The sequence below is a fragment of the Sinohyriopsis cumingii genome, chromosome 3 (genome assembly GCF_028554795.1).
Source record: "Sinohyriopsis cumingii isolate HCF-2022 chromosome 3, ASM2855479v2, whole genome shotgun sequence".
NCBI lineage: Eukaryota > Metazoa > Mollusca > Bivalvia > Unionida > Unionidae > Sinohyriopsis > Sinohyriopsis cumingii.
Window position 1 is genome coordinate 55,673,919 of NC_142963.1, and position 21,879 is coordinate 55,695,797.

At 36.5% G+C, this 21,879-nt stretch overlaps 1 protein-coding gene across 1 annotated transcript; it reads right to left on the minus strand.

Moving 5' to 3' along the window:
- Nucleotides 1-6,054: 6,054 nt before the first annotated feature.
- Nucleotides 6,055-15,396, minus strand: LOC149802888 (uncharacterized). The gene is made up of 2 exons (XM_089951324.1): nucleotides 14,050-15,396; nucleotides 6,055-6,344 (listed from the first exon to the last, which is right to left on the minus strand). Exons 1-2 carry the CDS (start codon nucleotides 15,394-15,396, stop codon nucleotides 6,279-6,281), a joined length of 1,413 nt encoding a protein of 470 aa, XP_089807450.1. The 3' UTR covers nucleotides 6,055-6,278.
- Between the last annotated feature and the right edge of the window lie 6,483 nt (nucleotides 15,397-21,879).

A 21,879-nucleotide genomic window follows, 5' to 3' on the forward strand; every position in this document is an offset into this window, starting at 1 on the left:
AATCTCACACCCTCACACAACCTTTCATCATCATAATAGCGATTAAAATCATTAGGTCACGCATACACTCACATCAATATATTCCATACACGCTTGTACGATAAAATAAGAGTAATAATACAACAGCGGTATTAACGACTCCTGATACATACATCCACAATTTCTGTGACATGAGTACACGTTTAATTCTCGATATAGTAACTACCAACATCACAACAATCAGACGCATTCCCTACCTTACAAATAAGAGGTACAAACAATGTTCAAACACAAATATGAAGATACTTCACGATATGTTAACAAGGTCAACACGCCTAACTCTGTATAATTAACAACTATGCATTCGAATTCAAAATTAAAACAAGTGCAAGTTCTAACATAACTCATTAATAAATGCAATAATTCAATACGATACACACAGCAGCAAATTATACAGTTAATTCCGATCAGAGGCTAACAATCTACGTAATTCAATATTGTATACTATTTTCTGTACAGAACGTGACGATAGATAAATAATTCAAACACGTAGGTGAGATTAAATCTAATAAAGGTTAACTTCTACATACCAACATAATTCTAATAATCAATTTCTACATAATGCATATAAACTTACAACTCTCAGTAATGTGCAGCAAATTCGGTCGAACAATTCTTACCTTTAAGAAGCTTTTTAAGTCTGAATTCACGCTCTCCCTTTTACTTTTTGGGGGAGGGAGGCACCAGACAGATGCCCCTCTCCCTAAGTTCCAAAAAATATAGACGTGCTTTCATGTTTTTCTGTATCCCCCCCCCCCCCGGTGCGTTTGTATGTTGTTTCTTTTTGCAATAGAAATTGATCAAAAATATAGTTAAATACAATTGTTTTGTGGGATATTTATTCCCTAGTGTATTCTAAAGGGTTGTTCATCCGATCTAGGCTTCAATATCCTAGTCGAATTCTCTTCCCTTTGTTTTCAAATGACCTTTGCTAACAGTCCTATATGTCCTGTGTATGCTATATGTGTACTTGCTATTTTGTTTGTATACTATAGATTTGTTCGTAAGGACAGCATTAGTGGTAAATTTCCTCTCCCGTATTCCTATGATTTGTTTAATTTAATTTAAATGAAAAAATGAACAATTTTATTTTGTTATTTGAGAGAGGCTGCATGCCCTGTTTAAGGAACCGCATTTCTTTTATTTTCCGTATGCTTCTCTTAAATTATGGACACAGCCTTGTCTGCCAGTATGGTCTACTTTGGTCATATGTGGTGTATATGGTACTTTTAAAACAGAAGTTATCCGAAAGGGCCTAAAATCAAATAGGTTAAAAAAAAATGTTAGTTATCTTCCTACACGTTATAATAGATAACCCTTAGTGTTAAGTTTATTATCTCCACGTCTATGTGCTCTATCTGTCCATATCCTTCGTGTGGGGTTTTCTGTAACCTTTCACCGGCCTGTCCACTTCGCGTAGCGCCATATGACTTAGCCATGCGACGTCTGTGTCTCATACTTCTCCCATACAAAGGTTCCGTGTCCCTCTAAAGTTTATCAAGGATAGAGGGAAAAAAAAGTAGAAAGAGATGAGCATTATGTTTATTAATTTATTAGTAATTATTGGCTTTCTCATTTTCTATATCTTGGTTGCATTGTATTAGTTGTATTATTTTGTTAAGGTACCGAAGGAACAATTCATTTTCTGCTAAATGGGTTGTAATTGGTAGATTATTTGTTTGTTGCTGTGAGGTGTGAGATGAGGATAAGGCTCCAGCCCGCGCACAGACCGGTACATACCCCAACTTGGGTTGTAAACCGAAGTTCTTACCACCACCACCACCAGTCCCGTTCTGATGTCCTGTTTCGTCAAGCTACTTTATGATAGTAATCACCGGACCACAGGCCATCATTGTTTTGGTTAAATAATCTGTGATTTTTAAAACCAGTTTTTTGTCGAAATCTCTGTCAAGAAATATTATGTTGTTTCTTCGATACCTCTCCCTCTTACATATTTCCATAATTAGTTTTATCCTTTCGTTTATCGCATTGCGCTATTGCGCGATATTTAGTGAAGTTAGCCTCTTTGCACATGGGGCATTTTTGTATTACTTTAATCATATGCCTTCATAGGGCTACTTAGCCCCGTTAGCTATGCATTATGCATGGATTTAAAAATTATACTTTGTATTTTTAAGGAACTGATATTGGCCCAGTGCCCCCATGCTCATTACCAATTAATATCAAAATTTTCTTGCTCTACTTTGTTACGTAATTTTTTTTGGTGATATCATCCCTTAGTCATTCGTAAGTTTTGTATTTATTTATTCCCATAATCCTTTTTTATCCCTGTATTTGACTAATAAATCCTTTGTTTCAGAACTTTCTGGGAACTACTAATTTTTTTCTTCTTCAGAACGTATTATATATATATATATATATATATATATATATATATATATATATATATATATATATATATATATATATCTTCCCTATTTCTAATTGTAAAGCCAAACCAAAAAATGTTTATGGCCTCCCATGGTGTTTTAGGCTCAGAGTTTAACATTTGTATTCGATTTAGTACATTTGGGCTAGCCCTCCTCTCTTTTTTGCCCTATATAAAGTTTCCTTTTTAACAAAGTGAGTCTTGTAGCCCCAACTGTGGTTAATTATTTCACTATCTAATTTATCTAGCTTTTTATTTTCTATGTCGATTGATTTTAGTGTGTAATTTATATTGAATACATGTAAGTTTTGGCCACTTGGGTCCACTCCATTGTGCACAGTGGCGTAAGCGCCCAGATATTGATGTTTTTTGTGGGTTTTTTTAATTATGTTTTTATAGTTTTCATGTTCATACACAGAGTACGCCTAGTACAATTCACTTCCTAACTTCCTTTTTTCGGGGGTTGTGGTGTCCTCCCTTATTTGATCTTTCCAGACCAGTACAGGAGTCCCCCGTGCCCTAACTGTATTGTTGCCGAAACTTAATTGTATCAGTTGGTGTTATTGTATGTGTTGCTGTACTTGTATTTTTCTATGATATAGTGGGGTTTTTTAAATATAAATTCTACATATTCATCAATTTCAAGAAATAATTTCTGCATCGCCTCATCGTCCTTTTGTCTTCTGCACCTTTTTTCCTTTCCTGAGTTTTTCTTGTCTCTTCTCTTCTTCTTTTCCCTTAGGTGTTGTATTCTCTGTTTCTCTTTCTTCTATTTGTAGTATTCTTGTCGCTTGCGTGTTTTTTTCTAGCTGTTTCGGTTCTTCATTGTTTTTTGTTCCTCTTTGTTGTTATTGGTTTTGGCATCTCCATCATCGGTAATACTGTTCTTGTATAAGATTCTCTTCTTGTTTGCGGTGGTGTTGTTTTTGTTGATGATGTATTTTGGTGGTGGTGTATTGTTTAACTCCTGTTCCATTCTAGTTGTTTCTACTCTTGATTTTTTATTGCTGCTGCTATTGTTGGTGATGGTGGTCTATTTCGCATTCCCTGTACATTTGTTGCCGTTATGGCCTCTTTTGTTCGTTCTTGTACCATCAGTATTCTTCTTTGTGGTGTGTGTCCTGTGATTCCGCATCTATTGCATTTCTGCTGGTATATACAGCCCTTGTACCACAACTTTGTTAGTAAATCGTAGACCCAAACGATGGAAAAGCGAGCATTTAACTGTTCTCGAAATGAATGAGTATGATCGTAAGTGCTCCAGAGAATACACTGTTTTAACAAAAATATGCCATGTCCAAAGAGAGAGGTTACCCGATAACATTCGGTAATACAATATTATTATATGGCTATGTATGGAACAGACAAATGTAGGAGGTGCTGTGAACAACCTGGCGTTGCCCAAGGCTTACTTCGTATTTGGATAATAGAACACCCGGTTGTTCAAAGCACCTCATGCCAAAAGGTTTTTCTGTTTCATGCATAGTCGTGAAATAAAAGCGTACTAATATTACGTAAGTTTTTGTTTCCTTTCCATCCAACGTTTTATTTCTTATTTGCGAAACTTATGGCCTATTCTCCGATGCTTTCGCGCGTACGTGACTAGCATTTATAACTATTTTCAGAATCACAATATCAACAAATTTGGCCTTTTATGTCAAGCCATTTTTTCAACAGAAATGGCCGAGGACATTTCAAGTGTCAGGCCAGCTTCTTCGGTGAGTCCTTAGGAAAGACAATTTGCTCCCATTCCCCCTGTATGTTATAGCAAAACCACATGTAATTTACCTTTTTACAGCTTGCCTTCGAATACAACATCCGTCAGTTAGAGTGGTTATTCAGTCACATTATCGTCCTTAACAACTAAAGGTAGCATCGAATTTGGTTATGCAGTCACATTATCGTGTTCAAAAAAGGAAAACACAAACTTTAAATGAAAATGTGTTACACTTTGATGGAAAATTATTCACATGTCCGAAAAATATGAGCCTCAAATAAGTTTTCCACAGCTTACTAAACACACAAGTCGAGAGGTAATTACCATCCTTCCTTCCTTTTAATTACTGATTTTAAATTCTGTTATCAGTAATGCTGAATAGTAAATTAACAGTACGATCCAAGATTTGGTTCATCAATATTATCAGAAAATATCAAAATACAACATCTGGAAGAAACTGGTCACTAAATGTATATACTTTACACAAAACTGACTGCTTCGCGATGGCGTAAATATAATTGTGATCGTTGGAACCCAAAAACCGCTTTGCGAAGGACAAGGTAGGTATTAAAACATCGATGTTAAGAAACACACCGAACCATTTACCCTTCGATGCTGTTGATAACCAGGTGTGCTTTGTGTGTGTGTGTTGGGGGGGGGGGGACTCTACAGATGTTACGAACTTCTGAGAAAGCAACAGGTGTAAGATGAAGTTGTTTGCCCTTAGCAACATGCACATTAGAGAGAAAGTTAGCACACCTCTATGTTACTTTCATGTACTTTGTCTGAAATTTCTTTAGGAATTGTACATGCGGAAATTCTTTTTCTTTCAAAATCTAACCCTGTGTAAAATACGAAAATGTAGAGTACCAACCCTCGGGCAATATAACACCCGGTTGTCACAACACCGTTTACAGTCGGTTGACCTTCAGTGGTCTGTACAACATGTATCCGATTTTGGACAACTTACAAATCCACGTGGAGTAATAATTACCAATTGCCCGCCACCGTTATGAATTACCGGGCAACATCGGCGGATATCTGACTGTTCCATGAATATCAGATACGATTTTGGTTCATTCGAATATTGTTTGTTGTTTTGAATGTGTGACTCAAGATGCCTTTCATTGGTCATGGTCTGTTCCGTAATGAATATATATCTCGTCCTGTGAATAGTATCACGGTACATCAACGCGCCTAACTACAAAATGGACGGACAAGTTAAGTGTTGTGATTCTGCAGGGGTACAATATAAAAATAATCTGTCCATTTTATAATCTGGCGCGTTGTTGAACCGTGATCATAGTCACGAGACAAATCCAGATAAGCTGGTGTCACAGAACCAAAACAATTAATAAATATGATTTATCGCTCGAGACTGATAGAACACATGGTAAACCACCCTGTAGCGTGGTAATTCGAAATGGCGGTGAGCGGAATGATTCTGTTATTGCATGTGAATTGCAAAACATCGGATTTGATATGGAAAAATGTTGAAGAGCTTACCTAAAGGCCGATTCATCCGATTGCATCTCATGAGCGCGAAAAGGTGTTTTAAAATGGTCGATATGTGCTCTGATATGTTGCGGACGAATCAGTCTGCAATAATTGTAATATTTTATGAATAGGTGAGATTAGAACACAGACCACTAACATATAGGAGGACTTATTTTATCAGACTGGTTTCCTCCACAGGTATCAGTGAAGCATTACAATTTTGGAGGGGAAGAACAATGAAAATATGACGATCCGAAAGCCGAACGGAATGAATGTTTTACTGTTGTCGTAAAGCACGAATTCCATGTCCCCCCACGTCAAGAGGTTGATCTGTTATGTACGGTCAATATACCATCAAACCAATGTCAAACAGTTTTATCTCAAAAAGCACTTTAAAGAACTGATAGTGAAACGTGATGCAGCTATACAAAATGCGTTTACGTTGTCGCAAATCTGGCGAGATTACCCTAAGCAATGCAGCACGTTATAAGACCATTAAACTGAATCTAATTTTAATGTATATTTTGGGTCACAATCGGACATAGATCATCGAACTTACTTTCAATCAACAACCCCCACCCCTCCTTCTCTCTCTCTCTCTCTCTCTCTCTCTCTCTCTCTCTCTCTCTCTCTTCGCTATTTCTGGTTGCACCGTTTGAGAAAGTCCTTGACCCTTATCTCCAAATGCTTCACATCGTCTGCCTGTGGGGAAGAAAAGAAAAATGAAATTTCAAAGGTTACAAATAGATTTGCCTGTGTAAAGCACGTATGCCTCAATCAAGTTTAATAATTTAAACAAATTTTAAAACAAACAAAAATGTTATAATGGCCAGAAAATCTATCTAGGTCATTAAAGAAACAAATATCAATGCCAAATTTCATATGTTCATTCCTCAAGGCGTTTGCTTGGTCGTGCTAACAAGGTTTTCGTCCAAACAAGGTCTAAGACCAACAAATTAAGGAGTAAAAAAATGATGTTAACAACAAACGACAAAAAGTTTAAACTCTTGCAATTGTGTGAAGAATTTAGTCAGATCATCTACGTATCAGATATGACAACCTAATGTAATGGTGTCTGCCTCAGGTGGCCTTTTAGTCAATACACATTTGTCATCTAAATGAAATGGTGACTGCCTCAGGTTTTCTTTTAGTCGATACACATGTCATCCAAATATAATGATGTCTGCCTTAGGTGGCCTTTTAGTCAATACAAATATGAAAACCAAATGTAACGGTGTCTGCCTTATGAAGTTTTTACTTTGTCATGGTAATAAGGTTTTTCTAAAAACCCACATGTATATACAATTGAAATATGTATATAATTGCATAAAAATATAACCAGGTTATCTATATATGCGTACAAACATGACAACTAAATTTGGTTTGATATTTTGAGCTTTTGTTGTGCAATCGTGCTGTCAGGTTTCTCTGAGCTGACGTCAGGGTGGACGGTTGTACAGATAGACCGAAGCAAACAAGGATCCCATCTCTGTAATAAGGGTGAGTGCAGACATGCGATAAGTTGGATGCTAAACAATTAAGCTAACAAATAAATTAATGTATGAATCAATGTGTCGGGACTATATCGATCGATTAATCAATCACTCATGGATCTGATCATCACCTGGTTGATTTGATTGACCCACGATGCAGATAATCACGATAACGTTGCTTTTAGGTAAGGCTTTTGTATTTCGAGGTTTTCGTTTGGTTTGTGGGGTATAACGTGGATCAGGAGTCCTGGAAGCTACTGGCAAGCTTTCTCACATGCCCACGTTGGTCCAGCCGAAACTCGAATTCAAGCGGAGAGGTTTGAGTAGTCCGTAAAGACAATCGTCTTAGACCACGCGGTTACCGTAGCTCCTGCATTGGTAGACTTCCCGATGTCAAGGTCTTGGCTCATCTGTCATGGCTCTTATAACTTAAAAAAGAAACATATTCGCGCCTATTTAAATTTTGCGAACGCTATACTCTAACGAACTACATGAAAATACTGTCGCTCCCACATTTTTGAAGATCAAAAATGTGAAAATATCTATCGCCGAAGATTATATAAATTATATAATAAAGTATTTAGTATTAGTAATAAGGTGAACGTTTGTGTAATCAACATGTTAAATGTATTGTATTCGTAAAAAGCGAGGAACGCCAAAAATTTCGTCGGTTACTACATTTGTACGGGAAAATATGACCGAGTTTTTTTTCTTCGGATGAATACTGCACGACCAGTGGGACTAAACCCGATGGACTTTTGCCAGGTTAAACCGAAAATGTGGAGCAACCGAGAAAATCCATCAACCTGCCCGACACGAAAAATACTGGAGAAAAGCCCGGCAGCCTACTGTAATGCAGACAATCGCGTTGTTCACATTGCTACTACCACGCGATATGGATTTTGCAAGCGTGGTTTATATTTCAGCATATAGGAGTAAATAAACTCACCTCTCTTGTGAAACAAATAGCGACAAGGGCATAAATGATAAAGCATTATATGCAAATATCGGGTCACAAAAAGTTAAACCTGGAATCGCTATACGCTATAGTCTATATTTTGTATAATTTATGCATCCATTCACACACAAATATCCACCAACTGCAATAATATGTTTTTCTGCCGTATCCAATAATGCATCTGTGGCGAATCTCCATAGTGGAATCGACGCACCTTTTTGGTGGAAACGCGGTAAACAGTCTCATGAAATCCATGTGTATGGCGCAGCAACTCGAGCTGACCTGACACGAGTGAACTCTTTGATACCACACAGAAATTTCTCTGCGAGATCCAGTGCTGAAAAATGATTTGTGTGTCAAATGTTCTGTTGCTTTTGAATGACTGCTGCTCTTTTAATTATAATTTGTGCAAAAACTAACTTTAAATGCTTTTGGCTATCGTGTGCATTTTTTTTAAATTCAACTCGCGTGTGGGTCTATTTTTTCACGCGCAAGAATTGAAAGGCGCATCGTTTGAGTAAAACTTAAATGAAATGCCGAAAATCATTTGTTCTTCTTTACATCTAAACTCTTGCCAGTAAACTCTGTGATATTCAGAATCTTAAATAGATAATGATTTAATATTAAATCTATTAAATTCGTTGCATTATAGCCATCGTTTTCCCACCTTGGCACACAAAAGCTCAAAATTATTAAACTCGTTTCATAAATTCAGTATTAAATCATTACCCATTTGAAATCTTATATTTATGATATAGGTATATTAATGTAAATAATACAGTAGCCATGTGAAAAACTCTAAAGAGAAAAACAATCTTCAAAACTTATTATCATGTTTATATATCTATAAAAGAATAACGTACAGCCGAAGTTCTGCATCTGAGCTTCTTTGGTACCCATACGTCCATAATGAATTTGTATGTATGTACGTACTGCGTGCCTTCACTGGCTTTATCAATGTACGCGTCTGACGTTGTAAAAATATAATCTATCACTGAAGTCTGACTAAACCAAGATAGTTCATGCTAAATCAAAGTGTAATCCTTACATAATTATCAAACATGCATTACTAATATGGAAAAACAGGATGTGTGCGAACTTCCCTGTATGCCCCGTCATATCAAAAGAGAGCGCAAATAGCTTTACCTATCACAATTTCCATTTCTACCCAGTAACTTTGAAGGATTCCTTGGATTAAAAGCAAACGTAGACAGAGACTTAATATAAAAATTATCTAAGTCAATTTTCGATTTTCACCATATTCCACCAAATCAAATGCGGCGTTATGGCTCCTATTTGACTTTACTCTGCCCTTCAGTTGCATCACATTCACAGATTATATGTGTCATATGATACATTTCGTATTTAAAATAAAAAATTGTATCAGTCCAAAAGGATTTCTTGGAGAGATGGATCAAATACGAAAACTTACAGCATGATTTGACGTTCGTGTTAGTATAATTGGCTTATCAATCATTTTCTTAGCAACAGACTGAATTGCAGCCATTAATATATTGCCAGAGCAGACGTAACCTTACCATACTCATTAGCATATCACATAGTCATTTTGTTATATGCTCTCTTTTTTTTCTCCGGTAATTTTACATTGTCAGAATCGTGCAATATTTTACGATATTGGACTAGTGCTCACTTCAATTTGAACTCACATGAATAAAGGAACTACTTACTATTTATAAACAAACAATGGACGCAGACGCCAGCACTTTTGGTTTATTTTATTTGTCTCTGGATGAAGTAAACCAACTGTTTGGGCCATTTTGAAAGTAGAGATGCCAAAGTTGACAATGTGGATGAATTCATAGACTCGCAAAATAAAGTTTCAACGAAGTAGGCGACTGAACGTGATATCAGAAATGTACAGCGATGGCTGTATGATAACTACTTTGTAAACAAATCATGTACACTTATATAGTAGGCGCATTACGTTTTGGTTGATTAAATTTGTTTCTGAATGAACTAAAGCAGATGTTTCGTGGACTGCCACATAGCAGGTGCTTTGCCACATTCCGCATTAACATTTTTGATACAATGGTTCTGATTTAGGCGACGATAGACGCCAGATTTCGTAAAATTGCTGGGTCCCTACGAATAACATGCAAGTGACAAGGCATAAACTGTCATCTTTAGCTGGTAATAAAAATATACTTAACAGTTTTACATCCTGAATTTCTTCAAAATGTACTTTCTTACTTCTACAAAACCGGATTAGATGACCTATGTCATGTGTTCTCAAGCTTGATTACACATTTCGAAATTGTACTGTAATTTCGACCATACTCCAAGTGCAATTACACCCTCCTTACTGCACTCAAAATGAAATAAACATTATATTCCATAGCGCCTTTTCGATAATTGCAATTGAAAGACTTCATATTTTCCCCCACAGTATGATTTCACAAATTCAATAACAGAACAGAAACACGCTTGCCGATGTCAACACGCTGTTCCGTCGCCGCTGAAATCCGATGTGCTTCATGTAGAATTGGCACAGATAAATCCAGTCCATAATCACGACATTTTGTAGATTATACAAAAATACCAAAATCTATTCGTTCAGACCAGATGGAAAAGTTGATGCAATGCACATTTATTCGCACTATGACTCCATATTTCAATTTTAAGTAGACCAAAACGCCATTTTCTTTCGAAAGTTATGTCTAGTGTGCGACTAAATTCAGATCTATCTGGGCGGAGTTATGTGAGCATTAATAATGTTGTTGTGTAATGATGAATCTGCGCTTGTGTATTTAGTCTGGAATACGGCATACATTCAATTACTTTGTTTCTTGTAGTGTAGAATAAGAAAATGAGCATATAATTAAAAGGTTACTGCATTTGCATGGGAAAATATGAACTCGTTTTGTCGGATGGATGTACTGTACTCCCAAGATCGTGCAGTATTTCCATCCGAAAAACTCGTTCATATTTTCCCATACAAATGCATCAGCCTATAAGTACTATATGTTGATACTTCCCCGGTGTGAATTAGTGTTAATTATTTGGTGCATAACCAAAAAAATCACCACAACGGTTCAAAATATAAAAGTTATGACGATCGAAACATGATACATACTGGCAGTCTGTTAAGTGACGGACATGAGGTCTGAAGTCCGTCAAGCCACCATTGTGCATGAATATCACGCGATACTCACACGTTTACCAGTAATAGTATTGGTCGTCAGTCTGGTATCATCGGCAGGGATTAGAAGCAATGTGACATTAAGGGGCATAGACTTTGGACTTGGTTTCTATTACTATTTTCGTCGGCACGTGTTTGAGTGACAGTAAGGGGCATACACTTTTGGCTTGGTTTCTGTTACTACTGTGGGTTCATTAGTTACTTTAAGACTAGAAGAGTCACTGATTGAAGGTTTCTATACATTTTTTTTCTCTTGTAAGCTTAAAAATGTTCTCTTTTATTTGATATATTAAACTAGACATTTTCTGAAATTTTATAACGTAGCAAATCAGAATGTAAATCGAAAACATTTGTTTTAGAGGAAAGAATATATGAAATCTAAACATCACAAATTTTAAATGTTTTAAATATATTTTTGAAACATAAAGATTCTTCTGTCATATAAAACCGAATTGCTCACTATTTCGTAATTATGTACTTGATATATGTTCTACAGAACTGAGTTAGGGATTTTTTAAATAAAAATGTTATTTTATATTATAACTATTTAAGTACAGAGATGGTATTTAAATTTTAAATCATTGTAATTTCAAGCTTAAGCCATATACTCAAATTACTGACACGGTTCACTATATGCACATGAGACATATATTACAACAAAGTGTAAAAATGGTACGTTTCAATGTATTTGATATAAACTGATCAAAAAATTTATGTTTAAGCGAAACTGTATATTATCTGACGAATTTAGTATTATCGACTCTTTCGAGTCGATAATACTAAATTCGTCAGATAATATACAGTTTCCAATTTAAAACCTACATATAAAAATGTATATTTTTTATGTTCCTATCTCTTACAGGTTGAGAGAAATCTGAAGAAAAAAAAGGTTACATGTTCTACATCTTTGGTAGCCAATGGTCGTCGATCTATTTTATTCCACATCAATCCTTGGGATCTATGCATAGCGGAAACTATTTTGATTAAGCACCTTCGTGAGGATGAACAAGTCCCTGCACATGCCAAGCAAAATCAATTAACCATTGAGAACACTTATTACGTGACCACTTAGGATGCGTTCAATAAGGCAACTTCAGCGAGGTCCACATGCATAGGCTTGAAATTAAAAGTATGAAATGTTTAAATTGGAGAAACTTGCGTGCGACATATTTGTCGCTGTGTGGTACTGAGATATGGTGATTCCTAACAATCACCCTGTTCAAATGTAACGAGGGATCTGATTGGGTTATGTTTGTTCCGCTACATTGGTGGCGCGACAGGTGTAGGAAGTTGTTTTCATTTGCAACATGCGCAGCAGATATAATATTGGCATACCTCTATGTTACTTTCGAGTACTGTGCCTGAAATTCCATTACATAGTGTACTTATGGAAATAAGCATAAATCTGACCAAAATGTATGTTCCCATGCGCTCGATAAATCAGCCTAACAAATCAAAAGTACACTAACTTAATCAGTTCTTAAAATAGTGAAAACAAATTTTACCCGAGTAGGCAATATCAGCTTCTAAAAGTGCAATAGATGGATTAAAAATATATTTGTAAAATGTAAAAATAAGTTATGTTCTTTTTTTTCTTTCTTTTTTTTTACAATTTCCCTCGTTGATGTCAAGAAAGTGAAAATGGCAAAACTGAGCTAGCCGTTTTTTAACAGGTGCACATTTGAAAATCTGGGAAATTCTTTCTCATTTCAGATCAAGACTCTATGCAAAGTACGAAACCGTAGAGCGCAAACATTCAGTCAGATAGCGGAGCAGTAGATAATGTTTCCGCTAGCTGAAGGTGTCATGGGCTCACGTGGAATAAAGTGGATCGATGACCCTTGCCTAGAGATGCTGTTAAGTTATACTGTAACCATCTATTTTATATAGGGACAACAAAACATTCAGTACAGCTAGTAGGACGTGGCATTTTAAAAAGCATTGTGCATTATTACGGACACAAGTATTGAGATGAACTCAGAAATGTTTAAGTAAAACCAATATTTTTGTGCCCTCATTCTTTACACTGTTATGATAATGCTCGGTAAGACCACATATATATATATATATATATATATATATATATATATATATATATATATATATATATATATATATATATATATATATATTGTTACAAAAAGATGACTTGATGACTTTTTACAGCGATACAGACATAATATGTCTTGTTCACCAAGATTTGCTAAGCAAATATTACCATAGTCTTCACACAAAACGTTATAAATTGTTTTTCTTTACGTAAAAAATATATCCTGGCCGAACATTTTTTAAAAAAAATCTATATTTTCAATTAACAAACGTGTGACGAATCCTTTGTTGGCCAATCTTCATGAAACTGTTACGTTTTCGTTTTCTTGTTATGAAGACGGCACCTTTTTATGAAAAAAAAAATCCTTGCTGGGTGAAAAGTTGCATTGATGTGTAAAGACTTTTCGTTAAAATATTACATTCTTGATGCATATTATACCTATTTCACTTAAATCAAACATTTTAGGTCACAAATGTGCGTCGACATGAATGTGCACATGTTTCGTGAAAAAAGCGACATTCATGAAAAATGCGTATCCATCCTCCAGCAACTTTGTCGTTACAATTTTAACCGTTTAAAAAAAAATCTACATTGCCGCGTTAACGCAAATTTTTTTGGACTCAAGTTACATTCTTTTTTATCATTAAAGACATCAATACTCGTAGGTCAAGACAGGTAGGGACTAAGTCTGCTAATAATCTATAATGTACCTTTTAAAGGTTGATAAACTAATTCAAAGATATTACCTCTTTATCTTTCATCCTTTGTTGTAAAGAATCCCGGGTGAGAAAACAATTAATACTCCGCGTCACGTAGTTGAGAGGGTCCGACCGAGTATTTTTCAACGCACTTGTGCTTGCTTTTCCATTGGACACATTTGGCGCTGAAATTCCTATTCTCGTTGCCCAGGTTACAAGACGATCACTGTCGCCCTGTAAGTACTTTGTACCAGAGACTGATCGGTTAAAAATTACCGGTTTAGTATTGTTTTTTGGATCAGAAGCTGGTCTCTTCAAAGAAATTATGCTACTCTGGTCTTGCTTAATATTGGGGTATGAACTCCTCATTGAGCTGCTTATAGAAGATTCTTTGTCGTATTTACTTTGTGTTGAGGACTTTCTTAAAATGTTTGATGTGGATAAACCGGGCTCGGACTGTGTGGATGGCATCTTCTTTTCAGGAGGAGAATTACACCATCGTCTTCTGTATGTTTTATCCCTGTTTTCTTGTAGCCTTGTAAAATCAGCGCTTTTATGCTTCAACCTACATAGGCAACCAATACATACCCTCTTTGCTGGACTGTAAATAGTTTGCTTGTGGAGAGTGTTTTTTGCATTCTTTCGTCTGGAAAACCCTGGCTGTACTGCAAAGCGGTCATTTGGAGATAAAACAGTCTGCGTCGCAAAGTCAGGAAAGTATGGCTTGTCAAGTAGTTTTGATCTTGCCTTCAGAAAGTCGCGCTTTTTGTCTCCAACATAAGCACTTCCACGCTGTGTAACCTTATATCTGGCGATGTCCTCCCGGATTTCAGACAATGTTGTTTCGAGTTCTTTACTCACACGTCCATAATCTGGCTCCTCGTCGGGGATCCTGTTCTCGCGATGCGTACAACGCTCTTCTGTTTCTGAACGTTTACTGCTCAGTTTTGATAAAGACCCGGCTGACACCCTTGATTCCAATCGAAGTGAAAGGTTATTTCGTGACTCAGTAATCCTGGAAACAGAGGACAGTTTGGGTTGCCCATTTGAATGATACCTGAATCCCGCCGGTAACGGTTCACCATCAATCTCCTCATTGTACATTCCTAAAGATGTTACTAAAGTCTTCGATTCTTCTTTCGGTTTCAATATACGTCCTCGCAAAGTATTCAGCAGAAAAGCTTGCTCTCGTCGTATATCTCGGAGAAGCTTGAATCGAGCCTTATCCAATTTGTCCAATTCCTGTAACAACTTCACCAGTTCTGAGTCATTTCGCGAAAAATTAAAGCGCTTTGCATCAGAAAAATGGGGCCCCAGTTTCGCTCGTGCATTTTGGACACTCTCTGATGGTGCCAGACGATAAAATTTTCGTTTACTAGGTAATACGATACTCATCATGTATGTTAAAATCAACCTTTAGATAACCAAAGTTGCTCTGACGTCATAAAAACGTTTCACAATTACGTCACTTCTTAAAACATCCAGTGGAACAATTTAGTCGTTACCGGATCCCGAGGACCTGGTTATGGTGGCGCTCTAGAGTTTTGTATTTTTTATTGGGTTAGATTCTTAAATAAGAAGAATTTCCCAAGTTTTCCTTGCTGGTTATATTTAGCTGTTAAAAAGAAAAACATTCTGTATCTTACGTATTGTTAAAAGTACTTTTAATTCCCTTTATCATTGCTCTTTCACAAGTTGGTATTGTCTAATCTGGACAAATTCATTTTTTCTATTTCAATAACTGCTCAAGATTGTGTAACTGAGACTATTCAGGCTGGAGTTTTTTTAGCACACAAGAGCAGTCAGTTTGGTTAACCGTGTGCTTAGATCATTTACGCTTTCTATAATCACAATATCCAGAGAAAAGACTATATTGAATAAGGGCCATTTTCTGCCCCCTCTCCAAATGTATTTATATGATGCATACTTTATATATGAGGTGGTTAACATTTATTTCTGACATCAGTTTTGTGTTCACGTGTCCGTTGCCATGGTTACAGGGTGTCAAAACACTATCAGAAAAGGCATGAAAAGTAGTCATCTTTCCCATTTACTTCTCATACATACTGCTTTTCCATGAGGTATTCACTCAGTTTCACATTTGCATATGCATTTTTATTATTTTAGAGGTTATAAAGCTATATATATATATATATATATATATATAAAGTTTAGTTTCTAAAACTATTCCAAAATGGTCCATCGTAGACACTAATAGAATATCGAACTTATACGTCAACTGAAAACTGTTTCTAAAATACGTTGACAAAAAGGTAATTAATCATAAAATACTAAAAATATTCTCAATAAAATATTGTTTAATATTAATGAATGATTTTAAATATTATTGAATTATTTAAATGATTGTTTGATATTATTGAATATGACTGTAAATGAGGCATTAACAGTAGCATGTACGTTCGCTTCTTCGCCGAATACATGGGTTTGATACCTTCACTGGAAATGAAAAGTGTTCTTTATGTATTTATGTACTTTTATCCTTATATTTTCTTGGCTATATAACACATACACTATCTTTAGAAGAAGAAAAAATAAATTGTCTTCCACACACCTTGAGGTAACCTATAGTCAAACTATAATCTATTTATAAACTATAAACCACACCACAACATTCATTTTCGACCACACATCGTTTGAACTAGTCCAAACTATACTCACACTAGAGCAAAGGTCAGTCCATTTTTGTTTTGCCGATACCGCCCTCCTAGTAGTAGAAAAAACAAGCAGACTGAATCTCTCTTTTTGGAGCAGTTTCCGAATCTCCTGGACTATGGAAATTCGATAGGTGGCAACCTGATTATTCTTGGAGATTTCAACTTTCACTTTGACTGTCCTGGAAACCAAAACACATAAAAACTCCTGGATTCCATTAATGTTTTTAACCTCAAACAGTCAGTTAACCAACTCACCCATAAACATGGTCACATTTTAGACTGGATTCTTCATAGACCTGATGATACCATTCTACGGTCCTGCCTGATATCCCATGAACTTCCATCAGACCACCTCTGTATTATATGCCATCTTGACGTATCAGTCCCTAACCCTCCATCTGTATCTGTTACTAAGAGAAACCTCCGTTTGATAAATAGAACCAAACTAATACATGACATCCAAGAAAACCTAACAACTTGCTTACCTCATACAGCAGAACAACTCGATAACTGCCTGCGTTCATTGCTCGACAAACATGTCCCAGCTACCAAGTGCAGAGTATCAATTCAAAAGTGTTCTCCATGGTATAGCAGTGTTAGGGACCAGCTTCGCACTGCTAAAAGAAACCGCCGTAAAGCTGAGAGGCTCTGGCTTTCCACCAGACTCACTATTCATAAGCAAATCTATGAAGCCGCTAAAAAGAATGTTACAAATATAGTCCATGCAGCGAAATCAGCCCACTACACTACTAAGATCGTGGAAAGTTCCAGTTGCAAAGAGCTCTTCGAGATTACTAACAAGCTAATGTCAAGGAACAAATCTACACCACTTCCAACTACCTTCTTTCCAGTCGACCTTCCGGACATGTTTGCAAATTTCTTCCGTGACAAAGTACAAACCATTAGAGATAAGCTTGACACCACAATTTCAGCTGACTCGTCGTCACCATACAGTTGGGATACAGAATTTGAGCGGCAACTATTAGCAGCATTTGAATCTGTCTCTATGCATTTTGTACGTACAATTCTGATGAAGAGTGCACCAAAGTCATGTGAACTTGATCCAATTCCAACATCACTGCTGCTTGAGTGCTTAGATCCAGTATTGCCTTCACTAACTGATGTTATTAATACCTCTCTCTCATTCGGGGAATTCCCATCTTTTTTCAAAACTGCCATTGTTAAGCCTCTGCTGAAGAAACCAACACTAGACCGTAACGATTTAAAGAACTACTGCCCAGCTTCTAATCTCCCATTCATATAAAAAATCTTAGAAAAGGTTGTTATACCCCAGCTTGTATCTCATCTGAATTCAAACAGTCTTTTTAGCAATGTACAATCTGCATATTGCCCTTGCCACAGTACTGAAACTACTTTAATAAAAGTAGTTAATGACATTCTTTTTGCTTTGAATAACGGAGAGATTACAGTCCTCACCCTCTTTGATTTGTCAGCAGCATTTGACACAATAGACCATGATATATTACTTCACCGTCTCCAGCATGTATTTGGCATTCATGATACAGCCTTACTGTGGTTCAAGTCCTACATGGTGAACAGGACACAAATTGTGTCCGCAAATGGAATACACTCCAGCCTAGTTAATCTATTGTGGTGTTCCACAGGGGTCTGTTCTTGGACCTGTTCTCTTCATTCTATACACTGAGCCACTCTCAAGTGTCATATATTATCATCCAGTGTCTCACCAACTGTACGCTGATGACACCCAAATATACAAATCTAGCCACCCAACTGAAGTCGATGCTACCATGCAAGGTGTAGAGAGGTGCATTTCTGATGTGAAATCATGGATGACATGTAATAAGCTGCAGATGAATGATGATAAAACTGAGACCATTCTGATCACAACACAAAGAATTTCTCATTCACATCCTTTACCTCAAACAATAAATATCAGCAACACCAACATTAAATTCACACAGTCAGTACGAAACCTAGGTGTCTACCGTTCCGGTGGCCTAGTGGTTAGAGCGTCCGCCTCGGAAGCGGTAGGTCGTGGGTTCGAGCCCCGGCCGAGTCATACCAAAGACTTACAAAAATGGTACTAACAGCTGCCTCGCTAGACGCCCAGCATTAAGAGGTTGGTGTTAGGACTGGTCGGCCTGGTGTCAGAATAATGTGACTGGGTGGGACATCATACTACATGTCTGCAGCATGATGCCCCAGTGCTAGACATCACTATAAACTGCCACACTGCAGACATCGTAGCAATATGACTAAAAAAATTTTAAAGCTACGTTAAAAATCCTAATCACACACACACACACACACACACACACACACACACACACAAACCTAGGTGTTACTCTGGACAGTACTCTGCCATTGCACCAACATGTCATGAACATATGCAAGGCTACATTATCATGAGCTGAGACGCATCAACTCCATTCGCAAATATCTTGCAGTTGATGCCATTAAAACACTTGTGTGTTCATTAGTATTTTCAAGACTGGACTATTGTAACTCAATTATGTCTGGTTCATCTCAATATCTGCTCCAGAAACTTCAAAAAGTTCAAAACACAGCTGCTCTTGATCATGCTTAGAGTACCACGATCAGAGCACACCTCCCCGCTGCTCTGTACCCTACACTGGCTATCCACTCGATCCAGAATCAAACACAAAATTTGTTCTCTGTGCTACGTTTCACTGACGGACTCTAGTCCAACATATCCGACCTCACCCATGTGTACACACCAGCAAGATACTTACGCTCCTCTTCTGACAATCATATACTCATTATTCCCACTATGAAAACAAAGTCATATGGACAGCGTTCTTTTGCATAACAGGTCCCAGCAACGTGGAATGAATTGCCCACTAAACTTACACACAAAGACACAGTGATCCCATTCAAGAGTGCTCTCAAAATTCACTTATTTCGACTGCAAGAACAAACTTAAAGACCTCATGTTTCCTACCTTAAATATTCTCAGCATGTTTTTTATGTTTTCTAATTTCATGGTGTTTGTTTTTGTAATCATATCATTATATATGTTTTTTATGTTATAGGTGTTGTCTAATGTTGTAAAGCGCTTAGAGCTTCTAAAGATTAGGCGCTATACAAAGTCCTCATTATTATTATTATTATCATTATTATTATTATATTCATCCGTAAGGATACAATATGGACAATAATAACAAGAAGAAAAAAAATCTATTGTTTGGGCACTTTTAATGAACTTCTGAAAAATGTGAAATATGTTTAAATTTTTTTAGCATAAACAAACATGTATAAACAAAAAATTATACTATATAGTTATGGAATAATAATCGCTTCACAACACTGGTTCCACCACAATCATTTTCTGATGCAAAGATATTTGGCCACTCTCTTCTAGTTTCCTTTTAAATGAATACCATACCCATAAAAATATTACACTTTAGGAACATACAAATAAATTGATTTACAAATGATTGTGGGTCATTATCATATAATTTCTTGTTTTGGGCGTATAAGTAATGCAAATAATATGTTCAATTAAAACGTCATAAATCAATTCAGTTTCTTGGCTTCCATTGCGACTGTGGACATGGTTCCCACTATTTTGGAAATGGTTTCTAATTTCAGTAATTATTAGTAACATCATTGATGTAGTAAGCAAGCATTTAGCATTTTTTTTTTCGAAGAATATTACTTACTTCAAATTACAATCAAAATATGTATTAATTAGATTGACTTTAGCCAATTATCACGACATAATACTAAAGGGGCCAAGATTTTGGTACTGTTTTGGTAGACTCTCAGCACACATGTCCGTCGAGATGGTCAGCGTAGTGATCTCATACAAAACTGGATCGTAAATCATTATACAGCAGAGAAACTGAATTAGCGGTGATGGCGCAGAGTGTCGTTAGCATACAATCTTGCATCGGAAAGTGTGCGTGTCCAATCCTACCGTTGGATAAGTCCTAGTAGGATACCGCAGTGTGTCATTAGTCAAAGCACTTTATTCTAGCTGCCTTGGTAATAAATGACCTATTCGCGTCGCTGTGCCATAAAACACCAACCAGCTAATAAGTCATCTGTCTCAGCTACCAGTAGGAGTTGCTAGCATCTCAGACAGAGAATGGGGCAATGAAATGTATAGCCATACCTGTGTAAAAGTAATCAGTGGTTTCCTGGCGTTTGAAAGTGGCGGGGGGGTGGGGGGTGGATACAAGGAAGTATCAGAATGTATCCTGGGTAGAGTGCTGTGTCAGAATATAACATTTAGATGGTGTGTGCTTGTTACGAAACTTCCTAAGAAATATTATTTCTATGTAGAGCAAAGCGTGCTTTAAATGAGAGACGTTAGCGTGTGAGAAGGGCCCGGCAAAGTGTTCGCCATTAATCTGATGAGAAGTCCGTGAGAGAGTGGTAGATTACGAGGATGTGTATAGGGAGGACAGGATTTACGTCCCTTATATTTTATTCAGACACTCCCAGGGTGTACATAAAGGGGCAGGGGGACAGTTTTTATGTACAAATTTAATTCCGCAATCAGCGACCTAGTATACTTTTTTAAATCAAATACACAAGTGAGATGACTGACTGCATTTCTTGAAAGATTTCAAATTGTTTGCAACCTACAATGCTTTTGGTCTTTGTTTACCACCATAGCATCAGGACATAATCAAAATTCCTTTACAATATTTCATGAGTGTCAAGAAAAAGATTTGGAAGTTATAAATTTAAGAGGGAATGACAGAAATGCTGAGTCAGTTGTCAGTGACAGAAGTCAAAAGTTTCCATAAACTCTTCTAGCAAACTTAAAGAAATCACACATTTAAGTAAATAATGTGCTTTAGAAGTACTTTTAGACTGATAAAAACAATCAGTTCCTAATCTTCCTTTATCATTCTGGAGATGCTAATAACAGCAATCATGTTGTGTGTGTGTGTGTTGGAACGGGGTAATCACAACGACAGTCTAGCTAATCTGGTGAGATCAAAGTTTAATCAGTTAACATTAGACCATGCTGGAATATTGATACACTGATGTGTGAGACCCTGTTAAACTTACAAAGTGACATATCAAATAAATTCATTCATACATAGCTACTGAAATTGACCACACATATGCATGTACAAGTACTCAATACAATTTAACAGAGAAATTTCTTCTCAGACACCAGTTCACTCACAACTGACTTTAATGACTTCTAGAGTTTACAAAATTATAGTAAATTATAAGATTA

Excerpts from the sequence above, each read along its gene's own strand:
- LOC149802888 (XM_089951324.1), bottom strand. The coding sequence starts at position 15,396 with ATGAGTATCGTATTACCTAGTAAACGAAAATTTTATCGTCTGGCACCA. Across the intron at positions 6,345-14,049 it reads AAAGGATGAAAGATAAAGAG|GCAGACGATGTGAAGCATTT; the intron begins GTAATATCTTTG and ends TCTTCCCCACAG.